Here is a 14,276-nt window from a genome sequence, read left to right as displayed (position 1 = left end):
CTTAAAGACATTGTATTCCAGTAGCAAGACGGTGCCTGGTGCAGTATTAAAAAAAAAACTTGTGACTTCTATGCAAAAGAGCAATGATTGTGCCTGCAGTGGTGTGGTACCTTTCGTCTTTTGACATGTGTAAGTGTGCCAGATTTAGCTAAACATCAATAGGTAGTGTGTGAATGTGTAAGAGTGCGTGGGTGAATGTTTGACATGCATTTTTAGCCACTGCAGCCGGTGGAGTCGACCTGCATGGAGACAGATGACTGGAAGTATTCCAACTTATGTCCCTTTACATACATATATATATTTATATGTTTAGCCGCTAGTGAGGAGATGGTTATTTTTTTTAACAACTCACCATCTCTGGCAGTTGATGTATACATCTTTTGAGACGCTTACATACTGTAACCTCTTATTTAGGAGTTTTCCCCTTTAGTGACTGCCAGAAACTGTGTAACGTGTCCAGTGGTATTGACTTAGATATGTAAATGCTCTAGTTTTTCTTCCAAAAGTATTTTAATCATTTGTTTTTTTGGACAGTAGAGATTATCCCATAGGGAAGTATAGATACCAAAAAAAGGGAAAAGAGAATGCAGCTTAATGACAATAGGTACACCTGTTTCTCTTTTCCCTCTTTTTCAGTATATATTCTGTCAAGTTAATCATTTATTTTACGTTTCTGTACTGCTGTGGAAGAGCCTGATGAGAACTAATCCATGTAAATACATCCTCTTGTGCTTCTAATTACCTTAAACCTCTTGCTCTTATTGTTCATGCTCATTTAATCCTAATGCTGAAATTATTATAAGCTAGTATCAATAGTAGGTATTTCTGTACTTATCTTTGAAGAGGATGTTATTAGTTCTTCTTACAATTGCATGGTATTAACTTGAGTATCTCTTTTAAAACAGACCAGAATAGCTAATCTTCTTGGAGTAGCGGGAACTGATATTCCTATACAGGACATACAAAAGTTGATGGCTCCTCATATGGTGAGTGTTAAATTGAATTTTTATTTACTCACATGGCATCAGAGCCATGTTATTGCTGTGATATTTTGAGTTGTACCTCAAATGAGATGGCTGAAGATTTATCTTTGCATTTCAGCTTGGGGTGAATGCATACGCTTTCATTGTGACCAACAATGGGTATGTTCTGATCCACCCAGATCTCAGACCAGTGGTAAGTTGAGTTTTTTTTATTGTCTATCCCTAATTTATCTGTAACAATCCTTGCATGGCTGTAATAATTGATTAAATTTTTATTCATACCAAATTTTTTGGGGATAAATAGTCACTTGAACAGAAATGGATTTATTTAAGTATACCAGGACTAGCCACGGAGATAACTTTTACGGGAGGCACCCGCAAAATGCACAATTTGTGCATTGCGGGTGACTCCTATAAAAGTTATCACCGTGGCTAGTCCCAGTATACTTAAATCAGTCAAGAGCGACCGCCTATATGCGGTCAAGGTTCGGGCTTTGCTCGCCGGCTGTGGCACCGTGCGCATGATTTGGACTGCTTGTGGCATCAGCAGTCCATACCACCTTGTCTGGTATAGTCTTCAAATTTACACATGGGAGAATGATGCTGCGGTAGCTTAACTGGCTAAAGCACTTGACAGGAAATCAGGGGGAATGATTTTTTTCTCTGTGGATTTTTCGCAGAAATGGTTTTAATCCTAAAGATAAATAACATCCATGAAATATCAAAATAAAATCTACTTTTTACATTTTAACTCCTCAAATATTGAGCATCATTCAATGATGTTAGGTACATACAATGCGATATCATCTAGTCACCACATAATTGTAGGTTTTCCATGTGCAACAAATCACTAATTGATTTTTAGCGGGAGAAAATGGTAGATGGTAGTATTGGCATAAGATGGTTTTTTTAGTTTATCCTATGTAACTCATTTCCCTGCACCTCTTCCCATTCACTCGTCCCTCAACATTTGTCCTTATCAGGCCAACATGCCTCATGATTTGGCTAACAAGGAGACTTTGCCTTACTGATGTCAAGAAAGAAGATGAAACCTTTTTTATTTGAAAGTAGACACTTAGATAGGAATACTGTTGAAGGGTTTTGTCCAAATACGCCCGGGTACGAGAGAAAAAAGCATTTAAAAATTTAAAAATACGGTCACGTAGAATTTTATTAAAAATATTTAGATCATTGTTTAACGCCGAATTGGCCGAGTGGTAGCGTGCCGCGCTTCTGTTATGAATGGCCACGGTTCGAGACTCGGTGGGAGTAAATTTTTTCCAGTCTGCCACCTCCTCCATTTTTTTAAATCTGTTCCATCTTCTTCAGATTTGTTCATTTAGGACGTTTTACATTTTTTTTACTTGACTGCTTTTTGAGAATAAGCCCTAAACTGACATTTATGTCGCTAGCTAACCCTTGCTTCGAATTATTCTTTCCGTGCCAAGATTCATCAAATCAGGAGTGATAAAACTTTGTAAGTTGCACCATCTTCTTCATAGGGTTTTTCTAAGATTCAAGACTTTTCTTTCCTCCCACTCTTCTTAACACCTCCTCATTACTTACACAGTCGATCCATTTTATCTTCATCATTCTTTGGCAGCATCACATTTTGAATGCTTCCACCCATGACCTCTCTTTTGGTGTCAATGTCCAAGCCTTGCTCCCGTACAGAAAAATACTCCAGATGTAAGCATCTGATGAATTGCTTCCTTGCTTAGCAGATGTTGACGCATTGTGATTTCTTCCCAGTGTTCTAAATGTCTGAGTGAAGTCGGCAAAAAATAATGACTATCGATGGTATTCATAATTATTTGCTTTTTTAAGTTAATTAACACTTGACAATACTCTCTGTATGGAGATTAATCATTACTAAGGATTTGCCATGTTAAAGATGGGGATTTTGTCGGTTCAGTTCTTCAGGTCTTTGTTTCTCCAGTTTTAAAGCGTAAAACCGCAGATGAAATGGAAGGGAAATCAAGGAAGAAATCAATACAGAAGTAATTTGTGCTGAAGCCAAATTGAGAACTTGTCTGGGGATATAATATGTATAGCATACCATAAATTGAATGATGTTATGGATCTTGTCTATGGAGAGACTACTCAATATGTAACTTATGGCAGTTGTCATAATAACTTCACAAAAATCATTGTTAGCATATGAAAATGAAACATGCGATTGATAAGGGAACCAAGAATAGGTCGGAGTACAGATATAGGGAACTGAACCAAAATCAGAACTGAAGAAGAAGTGAAATCCCTAATTTAATACTGATATTTTTTAATAAAGTTTGATTATATTATGTAATCATCTGAGATAAATTATCCTGGTCTATTAAAAATGGTAAGTGAAACAGCTTTGTACCTTCCACATGCCTCAGTATGTACCTTGATCGATTTCAACGACTAAGCATCATTTTTAAGGGAGCCAAGGGGTTTGGCTTGAGGAGATTGGCTCCACCCTTTGAAAATTTTGTTTGATCTTTCAAATCGATCAAGGTATGTAACTAATATGTAATGGAACCAAGAATAGGGCTGAATACAGTTTCAGGGAAACTAACTGAAATTAGAACCGAAAAAAGTGTATCGAGCCATCCTTATTTTGTGTTTATTGTACAAAGTTGCTTCATTTAGCATGTTTAGGATTTCCATGAAGTATTGCCTTCATCCATTAATTTTATTCTGTTTTTAGTTTCAGGGGATATTGAAACCGAGTTATAATAGTGTAGACATGGCCGAGGTGGAGTTGGTGGATGACAATTCTCTGCCTCGTGAATTCAGTCCTGAGCTCTTGGCGGTAAGTAATAGCTGATTTGTGCCCGCACAGTTTTTCGCTTTAATATTAACCGATATACATAGTATTATTATTCTGGAAGCCAACTAACCATATTTTTCAAGGGCAGTATTTAGTGCCAGCTTAATGTAATTAATTAAAAAAAGCAAGTAACTGCCATCCTGGAAATATAAAAGTTGAGTAAAACTTTTCAATCGCATTGAAAATCTTTAACTTTTCAATGGAATGTTAAGCATGGAGGAAAAAATTTTATGCATGATTTTCCTAAGGGCTGCTACCAAAGCATCCAGGAATGGCTTATTTAAAACTTTAAGCATGCCTATGGATAAGCATTTTGCTATCCTCCTGAAGATTGTTATATAAATCATGGTGTTTTGAGTTCATGTGTACATGATGCTCAACCGTCTACTCTATGTGTTGACTCATTCAAGGTCAGTATCTATTTCTTCCATTGACATTGGCTTCTCAGAATACTTAGATATGAAATACTTCTGTAAGCAGTGTAACTACGAAAGTAGATATGTATGTACCTATGTATATATGTTTTAGTGCTTTTTTAAGATATCTTCCAATGTGTTTTGAACCTATTTTTTTATTTAATTTTCAATAAGCCCAAGTTTCATGAGTTGGTGACTACCTTTACAATTTGGTTATCTTGAAACTTGAAGCACATACATGGTGGAAGGGCTCCATATTAATAATAAAAGACACTTTGTTTCTTCCACAAGTTTATAAAATTTTCTATTTTATTATCGGTTTCGGCTATTACACCATTATCAAATACGTACTAATAATAAATATTTGATAATGGTGTAATAGCCAAAACCGGTAATAAAATAGAGGTTTTTATAAACTTGTGGAAGAAACAAAGTGTCTTTCATTATTTATTTGGTTATATGTCATAGTTGTTCAGGTTTAGCCATAAACAATTAAAACTCTCATTCCAGGGACACGTTTATTTTGGGAGCTCTTACTGAAGAGTAGTGTGTGTCTGGCAAATGGGTAAAAAGCAAGGTGGAGATGATTCCATCCTGCGGCCAATATTAAAACTTCAACAACAGTATCAGAGATATGTAATTGCTTGATTATTACATTCTCATCTAATGGGACTGAGTTTTTAAATCACTGCTGGAGAGATGAGAAAGATACATACAATCTTTATTTATCATTTTATTTTATCGATCAAGTCTTATAATTGGGAAAAAGTTATTTTTAGAGGGCTTGAGTGAAGGTTTTCCTTTGGAATCTTTTTGATAAATATGGATTGTAATTTGGTATTTATTTAGTTTTTAAGCCTTTAGAGTTAATCAGTAATGGGGTCCAAAGACAGTGGACCTGAGCTTCTTCTATACTATAGCTGAGCAAATTGAAAACACCCTAAATTATCTTGAGTATAATTTTTGTATCATTGTTTTTAATCTATTCTTCAACATCACAAAATCAATATTTAGCTTCATTTTGCTAATTAAAATATTTTAACCGATGAGTGATTTTATTAGATACGTTGAGTTAATCATTAATGTATTTTTTAACCGTAGATAACATCTGTCAAGTGTATAGGTGGCACATTTTTGGATCCATATCTTAATTATAATCTGTAGCTAAAATATTACAGGGCACATTATGAAGAGATTCTGGCACAATTTGAACTTCAATACGGTAATAGTTTTACAAGCGTAAGAGAGTTGATTCAATTCTGACTTGGCAAAATGTAGTTGGTATGATAAAACATAATAACTACGTACGTACTATTTCCTTATTTCACTGGGGTGATAAATTTGACCTACTAGGGTTTATTTATTAAAGGTATCTGAAAATGCCCCACAATATTTTTGCAAAACACTTTTATCTTTTGAACTTAAATTGGACTAATGGAAATCATGAGGAACATAAATTAATTTACTTTATCAAAATTATGTTAGCTCATTTTTATTTGTGCTGTTTTAACCATATTTTTCCCTAACTTCTTGAGATATTGTAATCCAACTTGAAGTCATTTTTCTGACATGCCTGAAAATACGCTGGTATTGGCAATTTTCAAAAACGATGCATTTTCCATGGTTTTATAATTGTTTTTTGAAGGTTGATTCTCTAGGTCTTGTTTTCTTTCCAATGAGCCTCAAGAAAAATATCGCTGGTATGACTAGCGTCATGCAAATGTTTCAGGAGGTGACGTCCTGTGCTACTCAGCACAAAGAAGTTATCCTACATTCCAGCTCATTCTATCATTCATCCTCCATCTCTGAATGATCTTTCCATTTTACGCATAAATACTGCATCACAGTCGTTGAATATTCATCCATTATTTTAGCTATGCAATTTTACGAGGTTACATGTAAAACTATTAAATTTTTCTGATAATTTTTTGAGAATGGATTGCATATTGGACTATGTATTCAACCTTTTTTGATAAATTCTCCATGAACTCTGGAGTATGCAGCATTGGTGTATATTGGCAATGGCATGGTCATCAGCATGCATGTATGATGAAGTACAGGTATCCAACTCTCAACACTATAGATATGTTCCTAAAAAGTGTCATGTTAATGCATTTGTGTTCGGCTAGATTTGTTTTTGTGGCAGTATATAATTTACATTTTGTGCAGGCTCACTTTTATGGGGGGGGGGGGGCTATTATGCATCCATGGGCCTCAACAAAGTTGATATGGCACTGTGATCGAGAGTACAAGTACACACTTACTATCTTTTTTAGAGTCTATTGCTTTATGAATACATACATTAATCAAAATCGTGCTCTCTTCCTTGCTTCTTCCATGCCCATAGAGAGGGGACATGAGAGATAGATTTGGCAAGTTCCTTAGTTGAGGTATTGATTTGCATGAACAAAGTGAAAGCAATCATGAGACCCAGTCCTGTCTCAACAAAATCATTGTTGAGTGAAATCATGCTAAGCGAGGGACAGCTCCTGCTCTTGTTAACCTGTATTACCTAAAAAGCATCGAGTATACAAAAATATGGAATGGAAATATCATAAAAACACCTATGAAAATTCCACACTCAAGAACCTCAAGTATTGTTTCAAAAAAGGTAGTCCACTACTAAATTTCATAAATTTGCTTAGCATTAGGAGGGGAAGACATACATCCTGACATTTACCCAGTAATGAATTAGTGTGCATTGGCTGAATAGAAATCATCCACTATTCTCTGAACAATGCATATCTGCAATAAATTTCTAGGCTTCAAGTTGGAATAGCGAAAAACTATTTCCCTAAATAATTTTTTTTACAAAAAAATTCTGACCCAAGTTTCGGGAAAGTCTAATGAGTGAGTAATTCCCAAGATATGAGTATCCTTATTGTCTTTGCTAGTGTGTTATAGTAAGTATCCTGATGCAAAATTTTTCCATTACAGTTTAGGGATGCTGTAATCAACCAAACCACTGGCAGTGCTGTCTTGTCCATCAAATACCACTATGATGACATGGTGAGTGATGTTTTTCTATGCTAAATTTTTATCTGTGATTTCTTTCCAGTGAATGAGCCATAGGTTTTTTATCTGTTATCTATTTTTTAATCAATGAGCTATTTCAGAGCTGTTGGCCCAGCTTAAGATTAAATTTCATGAGAATTATGCCTTTTTTGGAGGAAATTACTCTGCCAAAAAATCTTGAATCCTCCAAATTTAATTAATGCTGCCTTTGATTTTTATTTCTTGTTTTGCAATATTCTCGTTCTTTCTTCTGTATTTTTATGATGGCTTTAATAATTCATCAGGTGATTTATATCTTATCTGCAATTTTTACATGCTTCCTCAAATGAAATTTCAGAAGAGGAACCAATTTTGTTTATGTTAATTGTATGCATTCTCCTGTTTCTTCATGTGATTGTTCCAAAGTCATAATCTGTCATTTCTCTCCCACAGAAAAGGGTGTCAAGATTGAAACGAAGGTATTCTTATGCTCCCATTGCAAATACTCCTTTCACCCTGGTTGTGGCAATACCAGAACAATATGGTATGTATCGTGTCCATGCTGTGGAGGAAATTAGACGAAGCCATGCAGAAGGTAAGGTTGAGTTTTAATTTATGTGTCTTGTATAAGAATGTCACATCGTGGGCTAGTTAGTTATTTTTTTCCATGTGAAGTAGCAAAAAAAATCCATTTCCATTGGTCTTGAGTAGAAATTATGTGGATCTAATTGTTATTGAGTCAAAGGTTCTTTAAGAATCAAAAAAGCTCTGAGTTGCTTAAATAATGATTCGGGGGGAATATTTAATTGAAAGCTCTTTATCTGTAATAGAAATAGAATTTAGATTGGTCTTCACAAAGGTATCTTTCATAAAAATTATATTACTTTTTTCCAATATTAAAATTGTATAAATATTTAAGTAAATAACTGCAAACTAGCCAGTGGTAAACCTTTTGCCACCCATAAGGACACTCAAAGTGTAAAAATTCCTAGTTTGAATCCTGAACAGGGAAAATGATTTCTCACACTCTAGAAAATTTGTCCTTTATTTATGGATAAAGGACATAGTTTAAATATGTCCTTTATTTTTAAAAATTATGAATATTTCGATAGCTGTGTAAATGTTCGCCTTCGGTTTTATGTAAACATTCCTGATTCATTCAAGAGACTCAGATGTGTTGTCTTTGAAATGTTATGATCCAAATACGTAACTTGCAAGAAGTATTTGAGTCACCAATTTGGTACTGAAATAATCCCTAATGTGCAGAACAATTGTGTGTTAGGCTACCCGTGAAACTCTCCAGTGCTGGTGATATGCCTAAACATCAGGATACGCCCGAAATCTCACCTAATGCAATCTCGCGAATCACATGAACCAAGCCAAGTATTTTTTGAGATCCACCCATATTTTTGTGATCCTATAGTGTATTGGCTAAGCTGTTTTGATTTATATGGATACTCTAAAGCATACATTTTTTCTCCCTAAGGTACTTCAGTGACCAAGTATTTCAAAGGCAAAAAATGGAGAATACACCCTGATTGGTGAGTTAATAATTTGGATAGATAACGCATTAAACTCCTTGCTTTATTAATTTTATTAATTGATAATTCCAATGCACGCTTGAAAAGGTGAAGAAAAGTGACTTGTGGAAATAAAGTTACCCATTAATTTATCAAAAGTTTTATTATTTCCAAACTTTATCAATTTTTAGTTTTTAAGGTCTTTAAGCTCGGATGAATTATTATAAACATTCACTAATAATTTTTTAATGATAATTTCCATTGCATGTTGAATTGTGCCAACCAATTTTACTGGCAGATGTGTGGTGTATTTTTGTATTGTTTTTATATCTTGAATGGATCGATACATTTCCGTTGATAAAAATATTTCTTACCATCATATACGTTCTCTCATCAGTATGTGGTTCAAAGCTCCCATAAAATTGTGTATCGGCTTAACATAGTGTGATTTATGCATGAAATCAATTGAATATAGAAAATAATTATGTTTTGGTGCTTATAATTTTTTTGAAGTGTGACCGGTTTTGATTTTATGCTATGCATTTCAGTCATTTAATAATTATGTGGTTTAAAAGAGTGATTTTTCAGCCATAATGAATTCTGCATATTTCTGTTCAGTCGTAATTTAACTTGTCTTTATATGTCTTGTTCCAGGGTATACTGCAAGTATTTATACGACAATGAGCATCCCTTTGAAAGCCCAGAGAAAGAGCTCCTACACTTCCTTGAGCGCACAAAGCAGCCAGGCTGGAAGTGGCCTTTGAAAAGGTCATTTCCCGCATCTGACTTCATCACCCAGTGTAAGCATTGAGAATCATGAGCGTATCCTTTAGTTTTTCTCTTTTGAAAGAGATAAAGCCTGAATCACCTGATTATTTTTCCCGTAGAAGCTCAGGGATGGTGACAATGACAGCTCAAACGATGACTTTCAGGCATCATTATTTTTAGAGGTACAGTAAACTCTTGATTTTACGAAGCAGGATTTTACGAAGTTTTCGATTATACGAAGTGATATTGCGGTCCCGGTGAAAAGCCTATGCTAAATACATGGCGCTATTCGATTATACGAAGTTTCGATTATACGAAATTTTTTGAATTTACGAACCTCGGCTCGGTCCCTAGGAGCAAATGGCATTCGTTTATACGAACTACGGCGAAAAATTTGTCAACAAATCTAGTTACGCCGGCGTAAGTAGCTAAAAAATCAGCGCTTCCAACTGTGGTCCATCAAAAGTGCGAAATCGTAAATGATAATGCAACTTTGGAGAGAAATGGGTCGCCAAAAACCTCACTGTGGGAATTTAGGGGGAGTAGGAGTTAAGTTAAAATATCGCTGCTGACATTATGCCCCTATTTAAGTGCCTGTTCGTAAACATAGCATCGACAATAATTCGTAGTTTAACATGTCAGGAAGGTCGCGCAGAGTATTTCGTACACCCCTAATTAACCCTTTGCACTGCTGTGAACGTACTTCGAAGACTACTTGACTACTTTTCGCCGAAGCACTTCGAAGGGTCCCTAATCCGGGACCCTTTCCTCGACGAGCTCACCCTCGCTGGCCCCTGAAACTGGGCTATTTTTTAATGCATTACCTGACGTAACCCTGGGTTTCAAAGGGCAAAGGTGCCATGGGGGAAAAAAGAGTAAAGTGCGTGTTACTGTGGGGCTGTGCGTCAACCAAACGGGCACGGACAAAATAAGCCCGTTGTCATTGGGAAATTTGAAAGGCCACGGTGCTTAAAACATGTAAAATTGGAAGCCGTCCCAGTTTTTTTACCATGCAAATAAAAACAGCTGGATGACCCGAGAAATTTTCCAGCAAACGGTTATACGTCTACAGAGAAAAATTGCTGGAGAGAACAGCAAAATTGTTTTAATAATGGATAATGCCACCGTTCATAAATACGTGGAAGATCTAAAATTGGCTAATGTTCGAGTCCTCTTTTTACCCCCGAACTCGACTAGCAAGTCCTAGCCCTTGGACCAAGGCATTATCCAGAATTTTAAAGTCCTATACCGGAAGAAGCTTGAGCGGTATTACTTGCGATGGATCGGTATGTATACTTCATATGTATCTATATCGTAATGTATGTATGTATATATCGGTATGTAATGTATGTATATATCGGTATGTATATTCATCTATTTTGCTCATGTGCGTTTGGATATCGATTTAGATATTTTTATTCATGATTATCATTCTTTCAAATCTATTTGCTACTTTTATAAATGGGAACAGAAATTATTAACATCCCGAAATGGACGTTGATACATGCAATCCGCGCCATAATATCTTTTCGTGTATATATTGGCCTTTGTGAATGAACAACTTAAATATCTTAAGTACTGGGCTCTATTTACCGCCAATTTATATTTCAGGCTTCTCGTAATGAAGACGCACTTCCAAGTCTAACCATGAACTTTCTTCTCACGCGCTTCCCCGTTCTCCCATGCTGGGGTTCTGTCTTTCCAAAGCCGTCCCTTCCCTCCTGCCGCCTTTGGCTGATCTTGCTGACACCCACCTTACGCATCCCAAACCCCTCCTTCCCCAGCATTTCCCATTCACTCCCTCCCTAAGGAGACTGAGCTTGTGTGCGTCGCAAAAAAATACGGCCCCCAAAAGTAGACTGAGGCAGAGCTGAAGGCCATTTCCCCACCCTTCTTTGTCCTGCCCCCTCCACCAGTCCTTGTGCTGACCACACTTCTTCCCTCAGGCAATCCCCATCCCACTCTTATTCACCCCACCCACTGGGAACGTTCCCCGATTGTGGAGAAGGGCATGGTTCATCTTTACCTGCAACGGGGGGAAGTTATTAACCGGAGAGAGGCGGAAGAAGTATCTTCCACTATCGGGAAAATGGTGCCGCGCTTATAATTGTCTCTCTTCTTCTCAGCTGACTTTTCAATTGAAATTAATTTCTTTGCTCTTTCCACACAATATTTATTTACGATTATGGCGCGACTATTTTTTAGTGCTAAAACTAAGAAAATCTTTTCTCTATGTCAATGATCCTTTGCCTAACTTTCAATACGGCGGAGAAAGGAACACAAAAACTAAATGAGGTGACGGTACAGGTTTTTGCGTGTCATTTTTTGGGAATTCACGCTAGCGAACCAATACTTAACCACGTTGAGAAATGATAAAACGTCTCTTGTAGGAAAACAATCAATGTGGATAATAACATTTCTATTTATATTTCTCCGATACTGTAAGATGTTTCTCCTGTCGTTTTCCGGTTGGAACCTTGCTCCTGTCGGCATAAAAGGAGAGAAACATACTATATGAACAGGTCACCTCACACCCGGTATGAAGAATACAGTCCTGATGAAGAATTAAGTCTTTTATGGCAACGTCTGCGAAGATGATGGAACACAGTAGTCGGACGGAGAACTCAAACAGAATTTACTTCAAATATTCGCCAGAAGATAATCACATCCTACGTTATTTATGATCGTAATTGAATCTCAGTGAAAATAGAGCACATTCTGCTGAAAATACGAAGTAACTCGAAATATTAACTTACGAAGGTTATTTTGGAAACGGGCTAAGACCCTTGTTTTTCTTTTTTTCTCGTCACTGAGCGATAGAGGGCGACATAAATGGCGGTTAGGCCGGCTGCCGCTAAAATTCCGTGGGTGTCAGAAACAAATATCTATCTTTGGCATACTTAATAGTAGCTATTGGCTCCAAACCACAAATTTATAACTGTTAATTCTTATAATAAACATTGCAATTCATTATTTGATTACGTTTTCTAAACTGGTCGGGAATTTCTTTAGCGATCGTTGATGTTGAAGTATGAACAAGAAATGGGAATTTTATGGTGGTATAATTATTTAACGATTTTTCACATCATAAATCGATAGCAAAAAGCCTTTTCTATGAATTATACCGAGAATAACCACCGAAAACATTTAAATAAGACCACTAAAGACAAAAAACGGCGGAAGAAACAAAAGCGAACATTTTTTCGTGACTTATGAAAAAGGTTTGAATTTACGAAACTCGATTTTACGAAGTGCCAATTTTCCGGTCCCACTGACTTCGTAAAATCAAGAGTTTACTGTAGCAGCAATGATAGGAACCACTGTACCTATTTCAATTATTTGAATCCATCACTGAACACACATGTGAAATACAGCTGCAGCCAATCAGTGCAATAGACTAAAGGCATATTGTGGCTATGCCATTGAGCTTTATGGTAATGGAAATAGTAAACATCAAGGATGCCTCAAATGACCAAGTGATTTGCATAATGATGGCCTTAGGAATCTCAATCTTCATAATTAAAAAACATAGCTGAAATAATCATTGGACTTGTGCAGGAAAATTGATCATGTGATCCAGGCTTAAGGTAACTTAAAGGAAATGTATGAGAAATGTAAAAACTACGGCATGAGTTTTCATTTGGAAGTACATATATTAAAGGTTTGGAGGTGCTCAGAGAAATTTAATTTATGAGAAAAGGAAATAAGAATCATATGGAAGATCGAATTGTAAGCCTTGATTGAAATATTTATGATATTAATTGTTTCATTGTAGAAACATATATGTTTGTGAATAATTGTACAAGTGGATCCATCTTTTACAAAAATTTTACTTGTCACGCATGTCCAAAACATAAATATTTGGCTCGCTGGATTAACTGCGTAAAAATACCCAAAAATGCCTTTGGAATGCAGAGGTAATTTTGCCAGGAACCTCAGGAAAAAATATCCAATTTTCCAATCTCTCTTCGCAAATCCAGCCCCTGAGAGAAAGAGAGCATTATGAAATTGCTAAGAGAAAATTTATTATCTTGATTAAAAATAGATCAATTTTTGCCTATACTCCCTTGTGTATCTACGGCATATTCAAGAATGCCCCATCTAGATTCTAGCAATCTGATTTCCTTTTGAGAAATTTATTATCTTGATTAAAAATTGATCAATTTTTGCCTATACTCCCTTGTGTATCTACGGCATATTCAAGAATGCCCCATCTAGATTCTAGCAATCTGATTTCCTTTTGAAAAATTGATTCCACCCACTCCTTGTTCCTTTTACACCTCCCCTAGTTCTCATTGGTATAAAAGGGAGAGCTTTAATATTTTTATAACTTTAGAATGGAATTATAAATGGACTTCTGTACTTAATCCAATATTTACAGTTGTTGTGTACTGCCTCCAATGTTGGCTATTTGGAATTCAAAAGGAGTGTAAACTCCTTTTTTTTTTGGACTGAAATTTTTGGATAATGATCAGTATTTGAATAGCAAGAGAATTCTATTAGATCCACATTGTTAACCCATTCTATTTTTTTAAAGTAATGAAATGACTGTTTACATTTTGAGGTGTTTTCATGATATGTTCGTATTTATCTTTCAGCCAACACTTCAGACGGGAAGTCCGACAAGACAAACAAAGATTCATATTTCTGTGAGTAGTAATAAGAGTTTCCTTTCCTTTCATTCTTTGATAGGAATAATGATTTTAATGAGCATGAGCAGCATATGATTTTTATGATTCAACTCATATAAACCAGTCTCTTTTTCAATTTTATTTTTGAA

General features: G+C 35.8%; 1 protein-coding gene across 4 annotated transcripts in view; it reads left to right on the top strand.

Moving 5' to 3' along the window:
- The window catches only part of LOC124157414 (voltage-dependent calcium channel subunit alpha-2/delta-3), a 164,528-nt gene that overhangs the window by 101,099 nt on the left and 49,153 nt on the right, over window positions 1–14,276 (top strand). For all 4 annotated transcript variants that reach the window (XM_046532110.1, XM_046532108.1, XM_046532107.1 and 1 more), the window contains 8 exons: window positions 906–986; window positions 1,102–1,176; window positions 3,676–3,780; window positions 7,152–7,223; window positions 7,662–7,803; window positions 8,695–8,749; window positions 9,383–9,528; window positions 14,095–14,145. In XM_046532110.1, the coding sequence (XP_046388066.1) occupies window positions 906–986; window positions 1,102–1,176; window positions 3,676–3,780; window positions 7,152–7,223; window positions 7,662–7,803; window positions 8,695–8,749; window positions 9,383–9,528; window positions 14,095–14,145 (727 nt within the window). The remainder of the gene's footprint in view (window positions 1–905; window positions 987–1,101; window positions 1,177–3,675; window positions 3,781–7,151; window positions 7,224–7,661; window positions 7,804–8,694; window positions 8,750–9,382; window positions 9,529–14,094; window positions 14,146–14,276) is intronic.

This window comes from Ischnura elegans, chromosome 4 (assembly GCF_921293095.1).
Source record: "Ischnura elegans chromosome 4, ioIscEleg1.1, whole genome shotgun sequence".
Classification (NCBI taxonomy): Eukaryota; Metazoa; Arthropoda; class Insecta; order Odonata; family Coenagrionidae; genus Ischnura; species Ischnura elegans.
Note: the sequence above shows the minus strand (reverse complement) of the source record. Positions and strands in the feature narration are given on the sequence as shown.